This window comes from Lonchura striata, chromosome 7 (assembly GCF_046129695.1).
Source record: "Lonchura striata isolate bLonStr1 chromosome 7, bLonStr1.mat, whole genome shotgun sequence".
In the NCBI taxonomy this organism is placed as follows: Eukaryota; Metazoa; Chordata; class Aves; order Passeriformes; family Estrildidae; genus Lonchura; species Lonchura striata.
Window position 1 is genome coordinate 15,211,801 of NC_134609.1, and position 21,106 is coordinate 15,232,906.

Consider the following 21,106-nt stretch of genomic DNA (forward strand, 5'->3'; position numbering starts at 1 on the left):
TCTAGCACATCAGCAAGGAACATTTTAGGGGATGAGTGTTTTGGCAGAGGCTATTGTCTGACATCAGCTCCTGAAAGACAAACATATATTTATCTTCAAAATGAGTAAGTAAAGTATTTCCATTCTATTTCTGAAGGAGTTCTGGAGACAAAGACGCTGGTTTTATAGTCCCAGTGAAGCAGTGAAATGAAGCAGTGAATTGTATCACCTTACTTCAGTAAATCCACTAAATTAAAGAAGTTGCATTGCAACTGTTTGAGAAGAATTCTGAAAATTAATAGTATGATCATTATTTTGTGCCATTTCCATCAAAGCCTCTACTGAATGGCATGTTTATTCCAAGTAGACATTATTTTTTTTGTTTTGAAGGAGAAAATATTTTATATAAAGAACAGTTTGGTTTTGTTTTTTTTTTTTTAATTTTTGAAGATACTACAGCTAATCATGGATGAGGTTATTGGTAAAATTATTTGTGCATTATGTTTGTGTCTGCAATTCATGTGAATGCCAAAATAAGAGGTTATTTTGGATTGTAGAAAGCATAAAAGTAGAACAGGATGTTGAAATTTAAACTTAAGGCTGAATCCCACCAAAAGGTATCCACACATGAAATTTCAGTTATTACTGTCTGGACTTACCAGCCTTGGTGCTTTACCAGCAGAAGCGAAGCCAGTAACTGGCTGTCTCTGCTAGGAAAATAAGATTAAATTTTAAGTCTGTGCTGCTTAGTGAATAAGGAATATCTCTGAGATTTTCAACACTTTTTTGTGTCCTCAAATGTACTTTGTCTAGAAATGTTTAATAAATCATTTATAAAATTATGGTTTGGAAAAATGAGAAACACAGACCTTTTTTCTACTGAAATTATGAACATGTCATGAGAACTGTAAAGAAAAACAATTATGTCATTTAACTGACATGTGAATTTCGTTTTTGAAAAAGCTGGCTAGGAGCAATTGTGAAACAGAGTCCCCAAATAAAAGGCAAAAATAAAAAAAAAACATTGCTTAATTCCAAACTAGGCAGAACATAGTGCCAAGAAGTACCCAAGAGAAAATGCAGAGGAAGTCAGATATGGTGATGATGGTTGCCTCTGTGAGAAGATAAAGCAGCATTGTACATGAAGATTCTGATCCCTTTCTAGCTGTTTACACTCATACAAACATTGGTATTTTATACCTAATGCTTCTACTTTTCCTTTGGGGACATGCCTTTTTATAGGGACATACCAAATTTTGCCTCCTTCATGTTTCTGATCAGCGGGAACCTATCTCCTTATCTTCCTTCTCTGGCTCCCATTGGTGCTGCTGCACAAGTGCAGCACTGGGGAGAGTTTTGGAAATCTCATGCTGCTTTCATCATGGTATCAGCACATGTTGAACAGGGTCAGGTGATACTTTTATATAAAGCAGAAAAACAATATCCATTTGACTTTATCCTACTATTGCCATTAGAGGAGGAACAGTGGATTTTGAAGGAAAGAGTTTATTTACCTCCTATGTGGAAAGCAAAACCCTCATTCAAGGCCCTCAGACACTAGTGGACATGTTCCTCCTGTCTTTAGCAGGCACTGGTCAACCCCAACATGAGGTTGGCCCTTGTAATGGGCTTCCTGCCAAGAGCAGGAAACTTCACAACTTAAGAGCAGACTTGTGTGCCAACATAGCACTGAATTTCTATACTTCAGATCACTGTTTCAAGTGAGGAATCACTGTTTATCTTCTTCTGCCTTCCCAGTACAGTACAATGCAGCTGTTCAGGTGGAGCTCACCTGAGCTCAACAAGGTGTTCAGGTGGAGCTCAACAAGAGTTTCAGTCTTGTTTCTGCTTGGAAAGGGAAATTATTTACAGAATGGGGGGAGGAGAGAGAGAGAGACTTGGTGATTTCTTTGCAGTGTGCTTAACCATCAAACTTCTCTCCTTTTTGCAATGAGCTTGTTCAGTTGCTCCCATCCCAACATTTTAGCTGCTTGCTTCTCTGGTATGTTCCACCAGCATGCCTCAGTAGCCTGTGGGGACTCAGGAAAGGTGACTGCTGCCTAAGCTCTGTTTTCAAAAATCCCACTTTGAAAATAGTCTACTTCTGCTTACACCAGCAAAGTCCAAGAATTAGTTAGATTTGGACTTTGCCATCTGCCATATTACATAGCAAAACACTTTAACAGCACTGTCAGGAGTACCAAAGTATACTTCTAGCACCCAGAAACTTGTTTATGCCAGGGCCTCTCCCCTCTGTCTGTGCTGGAACAGTGCCAGAGGACTTAGAGTGGCCGCTGGTCCTTACATGTGGTGAGCAGTTTCAGCATGGCTGTGGTTTTGTGGGAGAGCCCCAGTTACTTCAGCTGAGACAGGAGTGGAACTGGTCCTGCGCACAGCTGCTCCCAGTCCAGGTTTAGTGCTATATACAGACCTCTTTCTTCCTCCATGGAGATGATTGCAGAATCTACAACACAGCCTCGAGTGCTGCAAGGACTGACAGCTGGGGGACTGGAGGTGGTTACCTTCTCATCTCAGCTTTGCATGACCGGAAGCATATGGGGTGGCTTTTATCTGTGTTGTAGTTTGTTCAGTGAAGCTATGCTACTGTCAAAGCCCACTTTCGTTTGATTTCCTTACAATTAAAAAGAGCAGATGACCCAAGAAGAAGCAAAACTCTTTGTTTAAATGAAAATAATTAGGAGCTGGCTAGCAAGAGCACCAAAAAACAACCAGCCATTTACAGTTGAACAGATCTGTCATCAAGTTCCACAAGTCAGAAGCTCCCCCTCAGAGAAAGCCTCTGCACTGACTAAAGATGGACTTGAACCAAACCTCTGCCTCCACCATCTCATGCCTTTCTGCACTGGAGTTCAAACTGAAGCCTCGAATGAGCGAGGCTTCCCCACCCCTCTAAGCTCACCGCACCTGGAAGTTCAGATCCAGACTCTGTGTCTGTTCTGCAGCTTCAGGACACACAATGCTGTCCAATACAATATACCTTTGTTTTCAGAGGCATAAAGGGTCTTAAAGAGAGGACGCTTTTTACAAGTGACCTACAGGTCCCATTTCCACCTGATGCCAACGGGATCGGGGCACCTGTGGAAAGAACAACGCCGAATCTCCCTTCGCTTCGGCTTTGCCTGGCACAGAAGACAGCCGAGACCCACTTCCATGAACTCGCATGGAGAGGGCTTTCTTTTCTGAAGGGGATCCGATCGCTGCGAAGAAGCGCTGCTGCCGGGCGCCCGGGGAAGCGGCAGGGAGCGGGGCAGGGAGAGGGGCAGGCAGCGGGGCAGGGAGAGGGGCAGGGAGAGGGGCAGACAGCGGGACAGGCAGCGGGGCAGGGAGCGGGGCAGGGAGAGGGGCAGGGAGCGGGGCAGGGAGCGGGGCAGGGAGCGGGGCAGGGAGAGGGGCAGGGAGAGGGGCAGGGAGCGGGGCAGGGAGCGGGGCAGGGAGAGGGGCAGGGAGCGGGGCAGGGAGCGGGGCAGGGAGAGGGGCAGGGAGCGGGGCAGGGAGCGGGGCAGACAGCGGGGCAGGGAGAGGGGCAGGGAGCGGGGCAGGGAGAGGGGCAGGGAGCGGGGCAGGGAGAGGGGCAGGGAGAGGGGCAAGCAGCGGGGCAGGGAGCGGGGCAAGCAGCGGGGCAGACAGCGGGGCAGGGAGAGGGGCAGGGGCGGGCGGGGGCTCCGCGGCCGGGAGCCCCGGGAGCCCCGGGAGCCCCGGGAGCCCCGGGAGCCCCGGGAGCCCCGGGGGCTCCGGCCCGCCGCGGGACCCGGGAGCTCCGCGGCGCCGGGCGGGGGCGGCCCGGGCCGGGGTCCCGCCGGGCCGAGGGCCGAGGGCCGGGCTCGGGGCCCGCCGGGCGCTTACCTGGGGCCGAGGCCGCGGCCAGCAGGGCGGCCAGCGCCGTAGCCAGGAGGCGCATGGCCCGCGGGGCGCCGGGTCCGTCCCGTCCCCCTCTGCCGAGCTGCCTCCCTGCTCTCTTCCCCGGCCTCTCGCCTCCTCCCCACCCGGTCCTCCCTTCTCCCCTTGCTTTTCATCTCCTCCCCTTTCTCCTCCTTTTTTTCCTTTTTTTTTTTTTTTTATTCCCGCTTTCTTCCTTCCCTCCCTACTCCTTTGCGCTTCCCAGCGTCCTGTCCCCATTCAACTCTCTTTTTCTCGCCCCCTTTCCCTGTCGTTTCTGTGCACACCATGCCTGTAGGGCGGCATTAGGGCTAGACAGGCATCTCTAGCCTCCGCGATGCTCTCTGCACACCCACACCCCTTGCCCAAAGGACACGGATCTGTGTCGAGGGAAAATGAGAAACTCCCTCCTCCCTGAGCACAGAACGCCGCTGTTGGAGCAGATGAGGCAGCTGGAGGCTGTGGGTTAGATTGCTGGCATGGGGAAGGCTGTATTAGGCATCCTCTCAGGTTTCCTGGATGTGTTGGCAATTTTACAAGCCCTCATGCCCATTCCACTCATCCCATTCCCATAGCTGGAACAGGACCACTGCTCCCTGGTAGTTCTAGTTAACATTATCTCCCATTCCGTGGGTTCAGGTGGTGGCAGCCTGGGGACAAGGAAGTGTAGCAGGCAGGAGTAGCCCAACAGCATGCATGGGGATGAACGCTGTAGGCATTTAGGACACCTGTGCCAGGACATGGCATTCTGTGCTCTGGTGTTTGCCCTCTGCTGTGACAGCACCTACAGACCATTGACAATCAATCTAAAACCATCCTTGATTAATTGATACATTAGCTTAAGGTGCATCACCCTAAGATTAATGTTCTTGTTTTCACAAATGGTACTACAGTGCTAGGCCAGAACGAACAAGGGAAGTTGGCACCTTGCAGTCCATTCCTGCCTTTTTCCTGTGCTCCTTTTGAAGTGTTTATCTCTTGAAAGCCTACAAATCTCCCCAGATATGGATTTAATACTTCTGCCAGCAAGTATGATGGGTTATATATTCAGGTTGCATGAAGTGTGGATGATACAAACACATTGGCATTCCTGCTTCCCTGCATAGGGCAATTAGTATGAATTTAGCTACTCCACCCCTCTCCTAGTAATCACTTAGACAGGATAATACATGTCTGCTCTTAAACATCACAGATAATTTAGCGTGTGCTAAATCTGATCCTTATGAGACTGAAAACTGCCTTTAAAATCTTGTAATTTGTTTCCTCTAGGGAGAGACTTTGGTGTCCATACAGCAAACACTTCTGACAAGAGAGTGACAGGTCTGGATTATGCACAGAGCAATCATCAGACTTGAGGAAGCAGAAGCAGTTTTTATAATTTATACTGCCTGGGGAGGTAATTAAAATTTGTAGATTCAAATCTACTCTTTTAACAGCAAAAGGGAAATCCTATCAATAAGCTAATTCAAAAACAAATTGACAAATTCACCAGAAACATTCTACCAGCAGTTATATAGCTTGATGATCCTGATGGAAACTCCATTTCAGGATGTCCTTAGACTGCTAATAGAGAGGAAATCAGGGATGACTGGTTTTGCATATCCTTCCAAAACATCTACTCCTTGTCATTGCTTGAGAGAAGATATTAGGTTGGATGGACATCTTAAGCCTTCTCATATAGTTCTACTAGGCTTGTTCAAGCCTCTCTTCATGTCTCTGATAAATTACTTCAGCCTACTAATCTTTTAATGGTGTGTACAAAATACTGGTGTAAAGACATCAATAAGGACTGCCTAAGGTCTCAGGTGAGTGGTTGGGCCCTACAGAGCTGAAAGATGCCCTGCAAGGATCGGTATCAATTTTTGTTGTTTGTCAACAATCTCCATTCCTGTTTGCACCACCAGTTCCTTCAATTGCATTGAGAAACCTAACAAGTTTTGGGGCAGAACTAAATTATTTAACTGGGGAGAAGGCTTTATAATGTATTTGCTTATAATAGAAGACAGAGGAGGAGTCAAAGGCACATCTGGACTTCTGAAAGTCTGACAGTTTACTGAAAGCATACTCTTTCTGTTTTGAGCACGTGATCTCTGTACTTTTGACAGTTCCCTCTGTGTTGTGGGTTCTCTTTTGTGTAGAATTTATGTAGAATTTTGTGTAAAATTGCTCTTATAGCTCCATCTTGAAAGTTCTTCAACATAAAAAGTGATTCTTACTCTTAAAGGGATATTTATTCTAAAGTTCCAAAGGTACTTTTGAAAGTGGTCTAGACTGAAAGTCTTTTTTACTTGTCATAGCATAAATTAGCTCAGGTGATGCTGCCCTTTTAGGTTTTTTGCTAAGGGAGAGCTTTTCTTTGCACAGCTAGAACAGGATTCATAGATCTATGTACACGTCTCTCTCTTGCTATCTCTAAATAGTATTGCCAGCAGCACTCATCAGGTAACCCAGCACCTAACACACCTGAGGAAATCTACATTGTGCCAATCCCTTAGGATATACTCATGTGGCAGACAGCACTATTCGGTCTAGTGAGATGTGGACAAACATAAACTTCTGACCTCCCATCTTCCCAGGTTTGATGTTGATTTGTTGGATGACTTTTTACAAATTGGTTCTCACCTCTGGGCTGCAGGTGGGTGAGATGCAACCTTCCTTTGTCTCTGTTGGAAGGGTTTGCTATTGGAACTGAGGCAACCAGGAAAGGTGGCAGTTGTATGATTTGAATTTCTTTACTGTTAAAATCTTACATCTCTTCCACCCATTTGTTGCTGCTGAAATGTTTCTGCTTTTGTAAAAAGTTTTTTCAAGGTTTTTTATGTCTCTTACCTGATGCCATCACAGTTTACCCATGTACCACAAATCCCAAAGGCCAAATGAATATGCAGTACAATTCCCTTTTTCTCCCCCAGGCTGGGTGCACAGCTCTCTGTAAGACAGTGCACCTCTGCTGCTCTGGAAGTGTGCTGACGCACACGAGTGGAGCCTCTGACCCGCAGGATATGGCTTTCTCAGCTCTGGCAGCACGTATGTGGCCTCGTTTCCTGCTGAATGGGCCTGCTCTGAGGAGAAAAGTGCCTAATCAGCACTCCAGTGCAGCTGACACAGCGCAGACTGACTGTTTGCAGAGCCTGGAGCCCCTCTCTCCCTGGGGCAGTGTTATTGAAATATCAGCTTTAGTCACTCGGGTGAGACCTGCTGTGTAAATCCCCTTTGCCTCTCTGCAAAGTCACATCTGTCACGAGAGGTAACCACAGCCTCTTGGCTTTTGCTGTCCTGTCCTTCCTCTCTAGCTGTTCTTGACCTGCCTTCTTTCTTTAAAAGGTCTTACTTGCAATCCCACATCTGTCTCCAGAACATGCTGCAGGATTCCTGCGAGCAGGATCGTGCCTTGCCCTAACAGTAGTGTTGCAGTGTGGCAGGGGGACACAGTGGTATCCACTGCAACTCACACTGGGCTGCTTTGGCTGAGTTCTAGCATGGAAAAAAGGTTTTCTCAGGGCTGCAGCTCCCACCTTGTGTTCAGCTGCCAGCTTTCACACCTGATGTGCTGTTAAGGAGAGCTATGCTTGTTCTGAGTGATGTATGGGAGATTGCTCCCCACCTGCAGCAATAAACTGTCTCTCTGAACTTTTCATCTTTCACCTGGCCATCATCTTTCAGGGCAACTACAGCTTATCACCTCATGTAGGCAGCATGCAAAGATGCTCTCTGCCTGTCTGGAACCTACCTTCAGAGACGTGGTTATGGCCAGGTCTCTTTCAGAATCCAGCAGCTGGTAGCTCCCATTGCCCAAGGAATCCTAATTAAAAATGAATGTTCAGTGATTAAAGATGGGTAAAATAAAAAACCAATACAATGTTGCCACGCATGGAGGGTGTTTGGATCTGTATCCAAACTTTCCTATTCCTTTAATGGGCCAAGTTACCTTTGAACTGTAGCAATCCAGAACTTATGAGCAACATGGTTTTGCCCATGGTATTTTTCTATGGCTATTTGGTGGACCAGCATGTGGAAAATACAGTTTTGTGAACCCAGTTCCTTGTGAACAGAAAAAAGCACTATGTAAGAGCTTCCAAATTGTAAGAATCATGCTTTTTATGTCTGTGAACATCATGCAATGTTTACACAGTGTTTGGGGCTTTAATCATATTTTTCTTGTGGCCATTTATTTCTGAGTGATTGAAAAATATCTAAAATGGGGTGATTTTGTTAACTGCAGATTTCCTTTCCCCCTGTGTAAAGTGTCCTTCTTCCATTCTCTTTTCCTTTTTTCTTTCGGGATTATGAATGAATGATACTGATATATCTGGGTAGGATCTGAGGTTTTGTGGCTGTTGTGCAGCCACTTTTATGGAGAAGTGAAATTCTTACTATTGATGCTATAATGTAGTTTTCATTTTCTCTTTCTTCAAATAAGAGCACATTTTGTTTTGGTACAGGAAACTTGCATCTGTTATTATTTTTATTATTATGTTTGGGACTGCACAAAAACACAGGGGATTTAGTATGTTTTTCTTAGCTTTTGCTTCAAGTTTGATCATTCCAATTTTCAGGGCACTGCTAATCCTGAGAAAAAATGAGACCTGTGGGTGTTTTGCAAGAGTGTTTAGAGACTCTGTCATGTGTACTTCCTGCATAGTTAGGTGTGTGCAAGAGTTGTTGTGTACAAAGACACAGTTCCAGCTTCATATAGTCAAATAAAGTAGCATCAGCTTCATAGAGTGGCAGTGTCATTTGGAAACCATTAAAAAGTCCATTGCTGCTCCAGTTCTATTCTCCAAAAATATTACCATGTCAATTTTAGGTGGCCTTATTTCTGGCAGTCAGTGGGCAAATGTCATGCTAAGATGGATTTCAAAGGCTTTTCAGTGTATTGGTATGTTCTGGCCATGCATTCTCCTTAGGCACCTGTCCCAGGTAAAACATTACTGCCAGGACTTCAAGCTGGTCCCTGTGAGACTGCTGATTTCCCTCTGCTCAGCTCAGAGAGAGCACAGACTCCAGAACCACACAGTCAGTGAGAGTTGTCCTGACAATGCACTGTGCTATCACCTGTTCTGCCTTCCTTGCCTTTCTCCCCAAATAATTATTGCAGACAGATTTGGGGAAGGACAAGTCTCTCTGAAAGACCACAGGACATGGTTTATCTGTAAAGTCTCATATTTCATGGAATTCAGTCTTTGCTTTCCACACAACGTGTGTTGGCACCATATTTTATCTGGACTTTATGTCCATAATTTGTCTCTGGACCTTTTTTTTTAAGGGCTTGACTTATATAAAGATGACTCTACTGAGATAAAGCAATGATTATTCTGGTTTAGTGCCCTTTTTGTGACTGTGGCTGGAATAAACAAATACTTAAGGGCAGGGCAAACACACAGTATTGTGCTCCCTGGAGACTTTTCCAGATTTGTATGGTTTGCAGCATGTGCTGTCTCACAAGGTGTGTCTCAGAGCCTCACTGATCAGACCCAACCACTCAATGTGCTCTTTGGTCATTTAGTTCTGAGCTGAGGAGACAGAAGTTTTCCAATGCATCTCTCCTCTGTGGACAAGGTGGAGGTGTGGCTCCCATGGTGCCAGACCTGGTTTCTGATAGAATAAAGCTTGATGGGAGGGAGAACATTTTAATGTGAAGCCGATCATGAAACAATCACTGTACCCTCATAGGGCTGGTCAAAGAGCTGCTCCATGGCTTTTGGCAAGTCACACTACAAAAGCAGTGAACTAAAGTCAGAAGGTGTAGTGTGATGGTCTCAGGTTTGTTAGCTTATGCTTGGATTTATTGTCTTAAGTTTTCAAATATCTCTTCAACAAATTTTCCAAAATAGCACATTTAGCCTTGATGTATCTTAAGAATAAATGCTTCCACATAAATTCTTTTGACCTACCTGCTTCTGTTCAGAAACACTACAAGAAATGCACCCCTTTCCCTTTCCTGATATTTCTGATCTGCCCTTACCCAGTGACCTGGATTGAGAAAGATTGAAGTAGTGTCCAAGCAGATAACTGAATGGTTGTGGAATGCAAGGTTTGGGTGAAGGTGAATTAAAGGGAAGAATGTTAGACTAAATGAGATCTAAAGAGCTCTTTAAGCCTTGTTGTTTTTTTGGGGGTTTTTTTTGGTGTTTTTTTTTTGAGACTGCTTTATGCTTTCTGTATGTTGTCTCCTTGAACACACCACAGTAAAAAAACATTTAAGGTCTTCACATCCCAAGGAATAACAACATTTTGTATCTGACCTACTTTGTCCTTCTTGGACATAGATAGAATCTTGCCTTCTGATCTCCATTTTCTACCATGTCCATCAAGAGTTTCTTCTGTTTCTGCTTTTCTTAAGGATAATAAATCCTTGACCAAATTTCTTATTTTGATAATAAATGCTGTGACTCTGAGTTTTGAGTTTTTTAAAACATTCCAAGCTGAAAACAAAATACCCACACACATACTCACAGCACAGTTTGTTGTCAGAAAAGCAGGGAATCCTTCCCTAACCTCAGGAATGTCCCTGGAAGATGTGCTGCACTTTTGCTCTGTTGTCAGGGATGGTATTGCTACACTTTGGCAGCTGCTAATTTTAAAACAGATTCTTTACAGTCAAAAACAGAAGTAAAAGCCTACTGTTTCTTAAGGAATTCTTCCAGTAAAAATCTTTATCAGAGACAGTTTAATTGGGCAACTTCAGTCAGATTTTGTGTACTTATAGGTTTGAGTATTCGTTGAACTTTGATCGCTAAGCTTCAGGAGGACTTATGGATGAGACAAGTGGTTGTGTTTCCTGCTGAGCAGTGAAATAATGGAAAAGTATATCCAAATATCCAGTAGGTCTGTGAATTGCTTAAAAAGTTACCTCATTTGTGTTTCTAAGATGATCTCTCTGAAGAATTTTTGACCCAGCTTTGAATAAACAAAGTATTTGTTTCATGTCCTTCAAATACTGGGTATTTTAGAATAGAATGTCTTTCATGTTGTAGACGAGGACATATGTTCCTCAATACTGCATTTAAGTGAAAAACAGGCAAATGCTGTAGCACATTAAAGACATCTCTTTCATGCAGCTGTGTTCTTCATCTTCTTTCCTTTAAAGGTAAAACTAGCGAGCAAAAGAAACACGTTATCTGGTCTTTTTCAAAGAAATTCAGGTGCCACTTGTTAAAAGATTCTTTGCAGAGAAAGAAGCCAATCTCACATGCTGCATATACCATAAGCTTGGATGTATCCCTTAACCAAAAATAGATAGTTTTCTTTGCATTTTTGTGGCCACATGGAAAAGATGTAGAGATGTCAGATCACCAAATCAGCCTGTACTTCTTCTGTGTGAGAAGTTGCTTTGAATAAGTTCTCAAATATGCGCTACCTATTAAAAAAAAAAAAAAAATCTGATTTCTTTTTCCTGCATTCCTCTCCTTACATGAGAAGGCAATAGACAAAGTTTGTCTCCTAAAACAGGAAGAAGATAACTGCTTCAACAGCAGGCCTTTGAAAGGCGCCAAATTATTTACATTGTTTGATGGAAGAGGAGAGGTCCTGACCCATTAAAAACTAGTGATTTTGATGTGGTGAAGTAGCAGCCAGATCCCTTTTGACTGTGTCTGGTCTGATTTGCTGGCTCCATGGCTACATGGAACAATAGTCTGTGCAGGGCAGCTGGGACGTGGGCAGAATTACAAGTGAGCATCCATCAAATTCCTCTGTACAACACTAAGAGGGCTTTTCCTCTGCACTTTTTAGATGACAGAAAACCTGTGTGAATTATTCTCTATGGCTTGGGATAGACAGCTTTGAACTCAGGATTGTACCCTGGAAAAATTATGTTTGTCACCCATGAAGGTATTAAAAGTGTACTGTGTTGATGTTACATCAGATATTGGCAAAGCTCTGGTGGCGGGTTGGTTGGTTTGTTTGTTTTAAAGAGAATACAAATATTTGCACAGTTTGAAAAAACAAAACTTCTCTTTGTGGAGAGCCTATGTGTAGACTATTTCTATTCTGATGGTTAAAATGATGGTCTGTCAAAAGTTATTAATAATAGTAGTGAAAATTTCTGATGGGGATTGTTGATGAGGAGTGCCAGAAAGCAGTGGCTGAGTTGCTTTTCATGGGTTTGTGGGATTGTATGTAGAAAAACAGTGCAGTTTCTTGGTGCTGCAATTCTATCAAAATGTATGTTATCCACAGCAGGCATTTAGCAAAAGCTTCCACCTCGGGAGTTAATGCTGGGGAGTTAATATCCCACACCTGAGGCTGACTTCCCCAAGCTACAAGGTTTGTGTGTGCCTGAATGGCTGTGGAGAGACACCAATGGGAAGGAGGAGAACTTGCCTCCTCTGCGACTCACAACAGACATTGTGCTGATCTTTAAGGGAAGTCTGTATTTGAATCTAGGAAATCTCTAAGGTTAAATCAGATGGGTGAGTGAGAGCATCTAAATTCTGTTTGACTGGCAAATAAGGTCTGTTGTACCTTGTAGTGTCTTGTTAAATGTCTGCTGCTAATTCTGCTCTTGAAGTCTGATTTATTTATTTATTTTTGTTATTCAGACTCCTCAGTGCACAGGCAGTCAACACTGACTGCAAAGAAAAGCTAGCCAGACAGTGAATGACCACAGTGCTAAATGGCTATAATATGATCCATGGCTTAGGCAAGTAATTTTCCAAAGAGGAGTGTATTTGAACAGTGCTCTGAAGAAAAAAAAAAAAAAGATTACAGGGAAAAAAAGGAAGCAGGATACTATCTGTTAAAAGTAATAGCACACAATGCAGACTCCAAAATGTTCCATAATTGTTTGTGGTACAGCCTCAAAGTAAGGAAGTATTATCATTAAAAAGAAGGAATATGAGTGAAGCTGGAGATCATAACATTCCACTCACCCGTTGAAAATGCCTAGTGACAAAACACGGGTTTCAGAGAATACCCAGAGACTTTCTCTGCTTCTTTTGATCTGTTGGCCTGTAACAAATATACTTTCCTTCTCTGACACTTAACTTAGAAAGTAAACAAAATCAAAACCATATTTAAAGCACTGACTCACAAAAAATATTATGCTCACATATGTATGTCAAAGGCCTATGTTATATTAGTAGTTATAATTAGATTAATACACACATCTGTTTTACAATGAAATGTGAGTAATGTGTCACTAATTATTAGCATCTGTAGTTCTTTCTAGTGATGATATTTCCATTTTTAAATGCTGCACAGTCTCTGCATTAATAAAACATGCAAAAGCAGATCTGAAGTTTAAATTTAAAAACTAAAATACCCTGAGTTGTACTTTGATTTTGCTCATATCAGTATTTGTCTTCAGGGACAACCTGGCTTTCTATTAACTGTTTTGCCCCTTTCAGCAACCAAAACAAATGTTCAACAACTGGACTGATATTTTCTTCCCTTCCTTCCCAGAAAAATGTGTCTAAGCTTGACCCTTCTTTACAAGAGTAGCTTTCCTGTGAGTTAGAGCAATTGTGTCCTTTCAGCACTGCTCGGCCCACTTTGGGAGCATCCCAATTTTCCAAAAGTGTTACTAAAGCCTTTTTTAGTTGTTTTGGTCACTGCTTCTCTAATGAGTGCACTGTCTTGACCAGACTTAGAATGTTAAGATCAGCTATAAGATTTTACTTCTTCACTAACTCTCGGAAGACACAATATTATTGAGCAGCCCACAGCTGCAGCCAAATCATGTTTTGTAGCCATGCTGTCCAGACATCTCCAGAAGCAGCAGTGTTGGTGTTGTCATCATTGAACTTGCCAAGCTTTCTTTGCCATCTCATCATGAATTATAGCTCTAATATAGTTTTAAGCTCTGGGCATGGTTTTGGCTTGTGTGCTGAGTTGCATACTGTTGTTTTGTACTCTGAATGTCATGAGCACTCCTGTCTTTATATCTTTACTTATGGTGTATTTGCATGCTATCATGGCCACAGTATCAGAGCAGCCTGCTCTCTGTAAGCTTCAGTTAAGTCTGGGTGACTTCCTTTGCTTGTCAAATTCCAGATGTTTTGCCAGAGTTTATTTCTGGGTCTTTCCTGATCCTCCCTCTGGCTTCTCTGTGCATGTGTGTCTTCAGGCTTGTGATGAACTCTGCTCTTACCAGAGTTAGTCAACTACCATGCTCCCCCAACCCCCTTCCTCCCCACTCCAGAAAAAAAAAGTTCCTCTTTCCAGTCTTCGATCTGTTACAAACTCCTCTAATATTTTCCATTCCCCCTGCATTAAAACAATTTTGCTCCATTTCTGCACAGAATGCAGTCCTCCTTAAGGTTCTGCAATCCATTTTCATTGTGAGACTCTTGGCTGTCTTAATTGAAAACTAGTAAAACTAAAACTTCAAGGGACTGAGAACCAACTTTTATCAGAAATAAATTGACTTTCTGCCCAGTATCCTTCTCATAGCATTCACTGTAGCTGTATAAACTGTGCATGTCTTCTCTAAGGGTTTTTTTTTTCACTAGTAGGGAGTTTGCCCACTCCATTATTCATTCTTGCAGGATAGTTTGATTCTCCCTGATACTGTACTTTGTCCTGAGCTAATGCCAAGTCCAAGAGCCTGACAGTCTGTAAATGTGATATCTGAATGTGTCAGCATTGTTCTGCATGGAGCACCATTGAACTGAGCATTTCCTTCTACACGTCTCATACAGCAGTTTTTAAAGGCACAGCTGCACACAAGCTGAACACATTTTCCCCAGGACATTTACCTTTCCACCCCTCACTTTTATGCCCTGCAATGGCATTGTGGATGGGGAAAATTAAAAGAGCTTAATGCAGCCTGCAGGCCAGGGCTGTGAATTCATCTCAGCTGTCTGCAGAGTGTTAATGGACACCATGCAGACCAAAAAGGCACAGAGGGAATCTGTCCCAATAGTTTTTAAAGCTTCGCCTCTGTTGGTAATGTCACCTTTGAGAGCTAATGAAACAGTTTTCAGCTGTGGGTCTGGTCTCTGCTAATGCTTATGATTGTGAGCATACAAATAGTATTGCATACTCCAATGGGAAGTTTACTTGGGCAAAATTCCCACTGAGGTCAGCTGGGCTTTGTCCAGAGCAATCCTTACCTAATAAATCCCTTAATAGTAATAAGAATTGCATTTGGAACTGTAGTTAAATATAGGAATATTTTAAATTAAAAAATACATGGGCTGAAATCTCTTCCTGTCCATACTCCTCTTTCCTGCAGGAATTCCATCAAATTACTCCCAGTCTTTGCTGGTGTACAGGTGAGTACAGAATCATACCTCCTATTGCCACATTTAAAAAACTCATTAAAAAGCCTCCGTTTTATACATTTTATTTTGAATATTAATTTAGGGCTTTAAACTAGTGACCAACATGACTTCTAATGAGTCCTGCAGTATCTTAACCCTAAAATAAAATTGAAGAAAATTCTTATTTTTCTCTAAATGAAAGTATGATGGCAGAATGGCTACAACATAGGGCATTTTGACAGAGATATAAGCTCCCTTGTCATGATGGTGATGAGTGTTTTCAAGACAGGTAGAGAATCAGATTATGCTGCTTTGAGGCATTTCTTGGTCAACTTGGCATTAAATAGGTGCCAGTGTTCCAGCTGAAAATCAGAAAGGCTGTGAGAAAAAGGTCTGTGATATCCACCTTAGTGTTTTCATCGGTGTGGTTTACCACAGAGTTGGCATGTGCCAGTCTGATGGGCTGAAGTGCCTTGGTGTAAGCTGTGGCCATCTTCTTCATCTTCTGCTGAGAGATGTGTGTTTCCAGGGTAAGCAGATTTGTCTTGGGAGAGAAGGAAACAGAACTAATGAAGTCGGCTTCCCAACAGGTTTGGTTATGTACTTGGTTGATGTTTGCGAAGTAAGGCCATGGATCTTATTTGGCATCAGGTAACCTGCCAAGAGAGATCTAGAGAAGACCCCAGACTGGGAAGAAGCTTGAAACAGGGTTTTGTGTCCTCTTTTTCTAGCTGCTTGCCTTCATGAAGCATGCTGGAATGTAAATGTCTTGGAGTCTTCTGCTCTTTTATCAAGTTCTGACAAAAATTGGCAAATCTGTTTGAATGGTGGCAGGAGGCTGCCTTGGCCTGAGTGCCAAAATTCTCTGAAAGAAGAGATTCTCCAAATCATAGCACTTTTTGGTGGATCCATACAGTCAAAAGCAGGAGGATGGATTGTAGGAGAATACAGATAGTGCTGAAGGCAATCTTGCCCCTGAGGAGTTGCAGCTGTGCTAATTACCCAAGAGTAGGAACAGGCCTGCCCTTAATAGATCACAGCTATGTCCAATAAGGATGGTCCAACAGGGATGGGTGTTAAAAAAGAGTGGGTTAGCTGGAGAAGAGGAGAATTGGAGTCAGTTGGCTGCTGCTGTGAGAGCAAGGGTTAGGCAGTCATGCTAGAGACAGGAAGAAGTCAGCCAGCCATGTGGAAGAAAGAGAAAAGAAGTCAGAGTTGTGAGGAGCTGCCCATGAGAACTCACAGAGAGAAGGTATGAAAGTCTTACAGTAAGATAATAAACTTAAAGTGACAGTGAGCTCCCATCCACCATTGATTGGTGCCAAGCACCAACACCAATAACTGGTGGCCTGTATGGGGATGGATTCCAACAGTCAAGCATGAGCTCTGAAAGGATCTGCCATGGGCAGGCTACTACTCAGTACACTGGGAAATGCCCTGAGCTCAGTTGTTCCAGGGACCAGTCAGGAATGGCCAGGCTGCAGCCAGCAGTGTGTGGGGTTCAGTCTGCTTTAACTGACTCTTCACTTTCTGCTCAGGCAAAGTCTGGCTGACTCTGCTGTGGTAGAGCAATTAACATTGCTTTGAAATCTGCTTTTCCACTTAGGCCTTTTGACATCCATACAACTCAATTGCTTTGATTGTCTCTTGTTTTTCCCCAGGCACGAAAGACGCTGATTTTTACTCTCAGTATGTAGTTGCATTGACTTCTTTAATGCCATTACATTAGTATCAATTGGCAATGTCCAAAAGGACTAAAAGGCCTGTTTCCAGAATGAAACAGAAGAAAATGTCATCAAACACAGTTGGGTACAGTTAGATAGTGGGATTTTCCCAGGTATTTACAGGATGGGAAATAGCAACTTTGGGAACTGTGAAGGGTTAAATCCATACATTTCTGTAGTGTGTAGAAGTTCTGCAAATGAACATGTGAATATTTGTCTTTTACACTGAATTCTTGGAATTCTTACCAGAGTCAGAGAAAGCCTCCTATTCTCCAGAGTCCTTAAACATGAGCTTAACTAAAAGAAGGGATTTTTAAGGAGAATTTCTGTGGAGCTCTATGTATTTCCTATCAGCTGCTTCCATGTGGGAATCAAGCCATTTATATATACAGTTCCTGACTCTGGGGCAATTAAAATCTCAGCCATAACGTTATATTAACACAGAATTTGGTGTGCCTAATGACATATTAAATCTTCCTAAATTATAGCTAAATTACAAAAAGGACTAATTTACCAAAGCCAGTTACTAAATGCTTAGAAAAGGAAGCTAATTGAATTATCTCTTGTTTGTCAGAGACAGATAATCTACTTGTGAGAAATCTCATTTTTTCTGAAGCATGATTAATTTCCCTTACAAGTCAGAGATTATGACAAATTATGCAGGAGAAGATAACAGATAATAGTAGGAAGGCTTGGGAGCAGAGAACTAGCAGCTGTTATTTGGTTTGGGTCTAGGTACTACTTCTGGATTCCCCCTGATCCTTTTATGTTCTCTTTGCTGCTGCTGGAGATGAGCCCTGCTGCTCTCACAGCCACCTTTGCTCCTTTCCTTGATGTGCTCAAAGCCTCAGCCCGATTGTGATCAATAACATCACCTCTCCAAAAAGGATGCCTGAAAAAACACCTGCTTTTAGGTCACTGAATGGTTTCTACTGAATAATCAAAGACATGAGACGTATTTTTAATTTTGCTTTAGTCATGGTAGGAAGGCATTTTTGACTCACACAGAAGGTCCTGTCATAGCTTTGTCATCTTGTTTGAAAAGCCTGGCAGGTGTTGGATCTGAATCAAAAGTTTATTGGTTATGTTAATTTTACATAACATGTGTTTGAGAATAATTTTCAATTTGCACTATCTTGTACATGTAGATCATGCTGTAATAGGAACTAGATTTGAGTTATTGTCTCATTAACATTATTTGGAAAATGTTATGGATTAGATCTGCATTATTTATTAATGTGCTCAAAAGTAAGGTATATTCAAAATTATAGTGGGTGTTGCCACAGCCATTTGACTTGAAGACTTAGTGTCTCAAGTATCAGATAGTGCAAAATTTTCAAATTAAGTAATGACTGTTGGCACCACTCTGCTAAAACAGTGATTTGATGCGAGTATAAGTTCACATATTCTGCCTTTTCCTCTGCAATCATTTTTTATCCCTTCCCAACATCAGCTGGTTCTCTCTCATATTTAGGTGTCCTTTATATCATCAGTTGGCTTATAAGAAAAAACAATTTCCCAGGCATGCCCAGCCAAGTCCCTGTGAACCTACCACTGTCCACAGTCCCATACCACACACATCCAATCATCTCCTCACACCAGGACCCCCTGAGGTACCTAAGAGCCATTCCAGCTCTACTTTGGGCACTGCATCCCTTTGGCAGGAAGGAGCACACAGTAGCCTTTTTTTTTTTTTCTTGCATGAATTTCAAGGTAGCAGCTCCTTTGAAGGTGTCCCTTCAGGAGCCCTTGTGCACTCAGCACCGCTTTCTGTTGCTTCCCTGGTGTCACTCTAATGAGTTTAAATATGAAGCAGCTTAAAACATACAGGGGTTGTTCCCAAAACAGGTGAATAGTCAGTGGTTTATATTCACTGGAGCATTTCAGCCAGTTTTAATCACAACAGAATATGCTAGCATCTGGTCCCAGCCCTCCAAGTCTTCCCTCAGTACTGTGGAGTAATTGAAGAATACAATTAAAGGTAATTATTTTAATTGCCCATTGACTGAGGCAGGTTTCTGATAGTGCTGGATAGGATCTGATCTGTAAAGGAAAGGCTTGTGGATAGTCTGCATCAGGACAGATCCCCATCAGCAGTGGTGTGAGGGGTGCAAATGAATCCACTTGCATCCTGCAAGCAGCCTGTGGATTATGGCATGGAGAGAGGGGGCATGGGGCAGGAAACACGAGACATACTTTTGTCTGGATGCAGAAGACAGAATGTGTGCACTGTGCCACTTTGTTTACAATGCATTTGGGCTTGTTATTAGCTCACATAATGTTGAAGCCCAGTGTTATGTCACTGACTTTGCTGAGGCTCCCTTTGGTGCAGCTGTCAGTGAAAGCACAAGGTTTGTCTAGGAATTAAAGCCAGAAATATGAGAATTGAAACCATATATATTCAATAAGGTGAAATACTTAACACCTAACCACTCCAAAAGCAGCATTTTTGTTGGAGGCAGTAGTAGAGAAAAATGATGGTCTATGAGGTTGCTCACCATGTTGAGCTTGGAAGACTTTGTCTGTATTCTTTGCTCTGCTGATCCTGCACTAGCCTTTGCTGCAGCACTTGGGCTGCTCCATGTCTCATTTCCCCCCTCCTTAAGAGTGAACATGCCTTCTTAGGACTATGTGAATTGCTTTAATTATGTGTTAACATGAAAATTTGTACAAATTCACTGATGTACTGATAGGGAGGACAAAGGCCTTTGTGTTTTTTTATGTGTAACTATATAGTATCTATGGAATTAACCACTTTTGACAATGGAAGAAAAATACACCAGAAAACAGTAAGTTCATCACTTTTGGTTTAGTGACACTGAGCAGAAGTTTGCTGTAAGATTGTAGAGTCTTTTAGGAGATCATTGGCACATCCTTGCAATGCTCTTAGGCTTCATCTAGATGTTTGCTGGGGCAAAGAGGCTATCAGAGAAGATGGACCTCTGTCAGACCTAGGCTGACTATTGTAATATTCCCTGTGTGTAATGAGAGCAATTTTCAGAAGTCCTATTTGTATAGTATAAACAGCCTTTATCAGGTCTGCTAGTTAGGTACTTTCTTTGCTTGTGTTTTCCCATATTTGCTTGGCGAGTCAAAGAATTTTAATAATATTTTTTATTTGATTAAGTGCAGTTCTGAGAAACAGAAAAAATATTCCTGACTAAAATGATCTGCGTTTTCATTCACAGGCATGAGAGAAGCCAAGAGAAATTCATATTGCAAATGTTTTGACCATTGAGTTTTGTCATCCTTTCTGTTTGGGAGGAGCTGAATCAACTCTCCTCTTCCTTATACTTTTTAGAGTGGATTTATATCACTGGGGTCCCCAGGACTTCACCCACAGGCATTTTAATTACCCATGCGGCGGTACTGAGTCCAGTGGATTTTTGCCTGATTTATTATCGTGTGAGCAAGGGCCCCACCAAGCTGTGTGACTGCTGCAGTTAGTTTTGATTTGCACTGATGCAGCTGACAGAAGGAATTTACTTGAATGGTCTCACTGTTGCTGTGGCTCTTGCAATGTAATTAAAGCCAATGCTGTGTTGTTATCTCTTTAGACATGCACGCTGTGCCTGCACCTCTTAGCTCACTTCTTGTGCCTACAACTGTCTGCTCTTCTGAGTAACTCCATTCACCAGCATCATTTTGTTGCTGGGCGTCTGCTGTGAAAGGACCGAGGTCCAGCATGACATGCTGGGGCATGTGTCCAAACCCTGACTGCAAAGAGCTTTCCACTGTTACCCATTCAGGGGAATGCCCTTGAGCTCAGGGAGAGCACGGGGTGTGTAGCATGGACAGGCATAACCTGTGCTGGACAGGCAAACAGGTGAGTGCAGGTAGGTGCCTGTTCTGCTGGATGTTGACTGCCTGGGCTCAACCTTCATCAAAAATTTGTGGTGTTAACAGTGTCTTTTGTTCAGTCTTTTGACTGAATGCCTCCCAGATGTTAATTTTTCATCTAGTTTTCCTTCACTGATTAATTCCAAGCACTGGTGTGCAGTTTGGCATGAATTTAGAAGCTGCTGATGCTCCAAGTGGTGCTGGTAAAGCTGCTTGTAGGAATGGACAAAACAGCAACTCCCTGAGGTGGCAAAAGTCTGCAGCCACATGTAAGTGTGCCCAAACCTTTCAGAACAGAAGCAGTAGCTCTGAGGGTCCCTTGTGCCCAGCTGCCTTGTCTCAGTATTTCTCATCCTTCCCCCTCTCCCCAGGAGCCAAGGCACACACCAAAAGGTTTTAAGAAATCATAATCTATTCACTACCCCAGCACATTTGTCTGTTCAAGATTACCAACCTTAA

The 21,106-nt window shown here is 42.9% G+C and overlaps 2 protein-coding genes across 3 annotated transcripts in view; one reads left to right on the plus strand and one right to left on the minus strand.

The window, feature by feature from the left end:
• The window catches only part of VSTM4 (V-set and transmembrane domain containing 4), a 29,982-nt gene extending 25,994 nt beyond the window's left edge, over positions 1–3,988 (minus strand). The window contains exon 1 of the mRNA XM_021539241.3: positions 3,844–3,988. Within this exon, the coding sequence (XP_021394916.1) occupies positions 3,844–3,898 (55 nt within the window). The 5' untranslated portion in view covers positions 3,899–3,988. The remainder of the gene's footprint in view (positions 1–3,843) is intronic.
• A 1,252-nt stretch (positions 3,989–5,240) lies between these two features.
• The window catches only part of C7H10orf71 (chromosome 7 C10orf71 homolog), a 79,199-nt gene continuing 63,333 nt past the window's right edge, over positions 5,241–21,106 (plus strand). The window contains exon 1 of one of the 2 annotated variants that reach the window (XM_077784627.1): positions 5,241–5,272. The gene's annotated coding sequence lies outside the window, so the exon portion shown is untranslated. Of the gene's footprint in view, positions 5,273–11,559; positions 11,710–21,106 lie in introns of those variants that run through there. The other variant, XM_031505253.1, reaches the window with a different exon arrangement.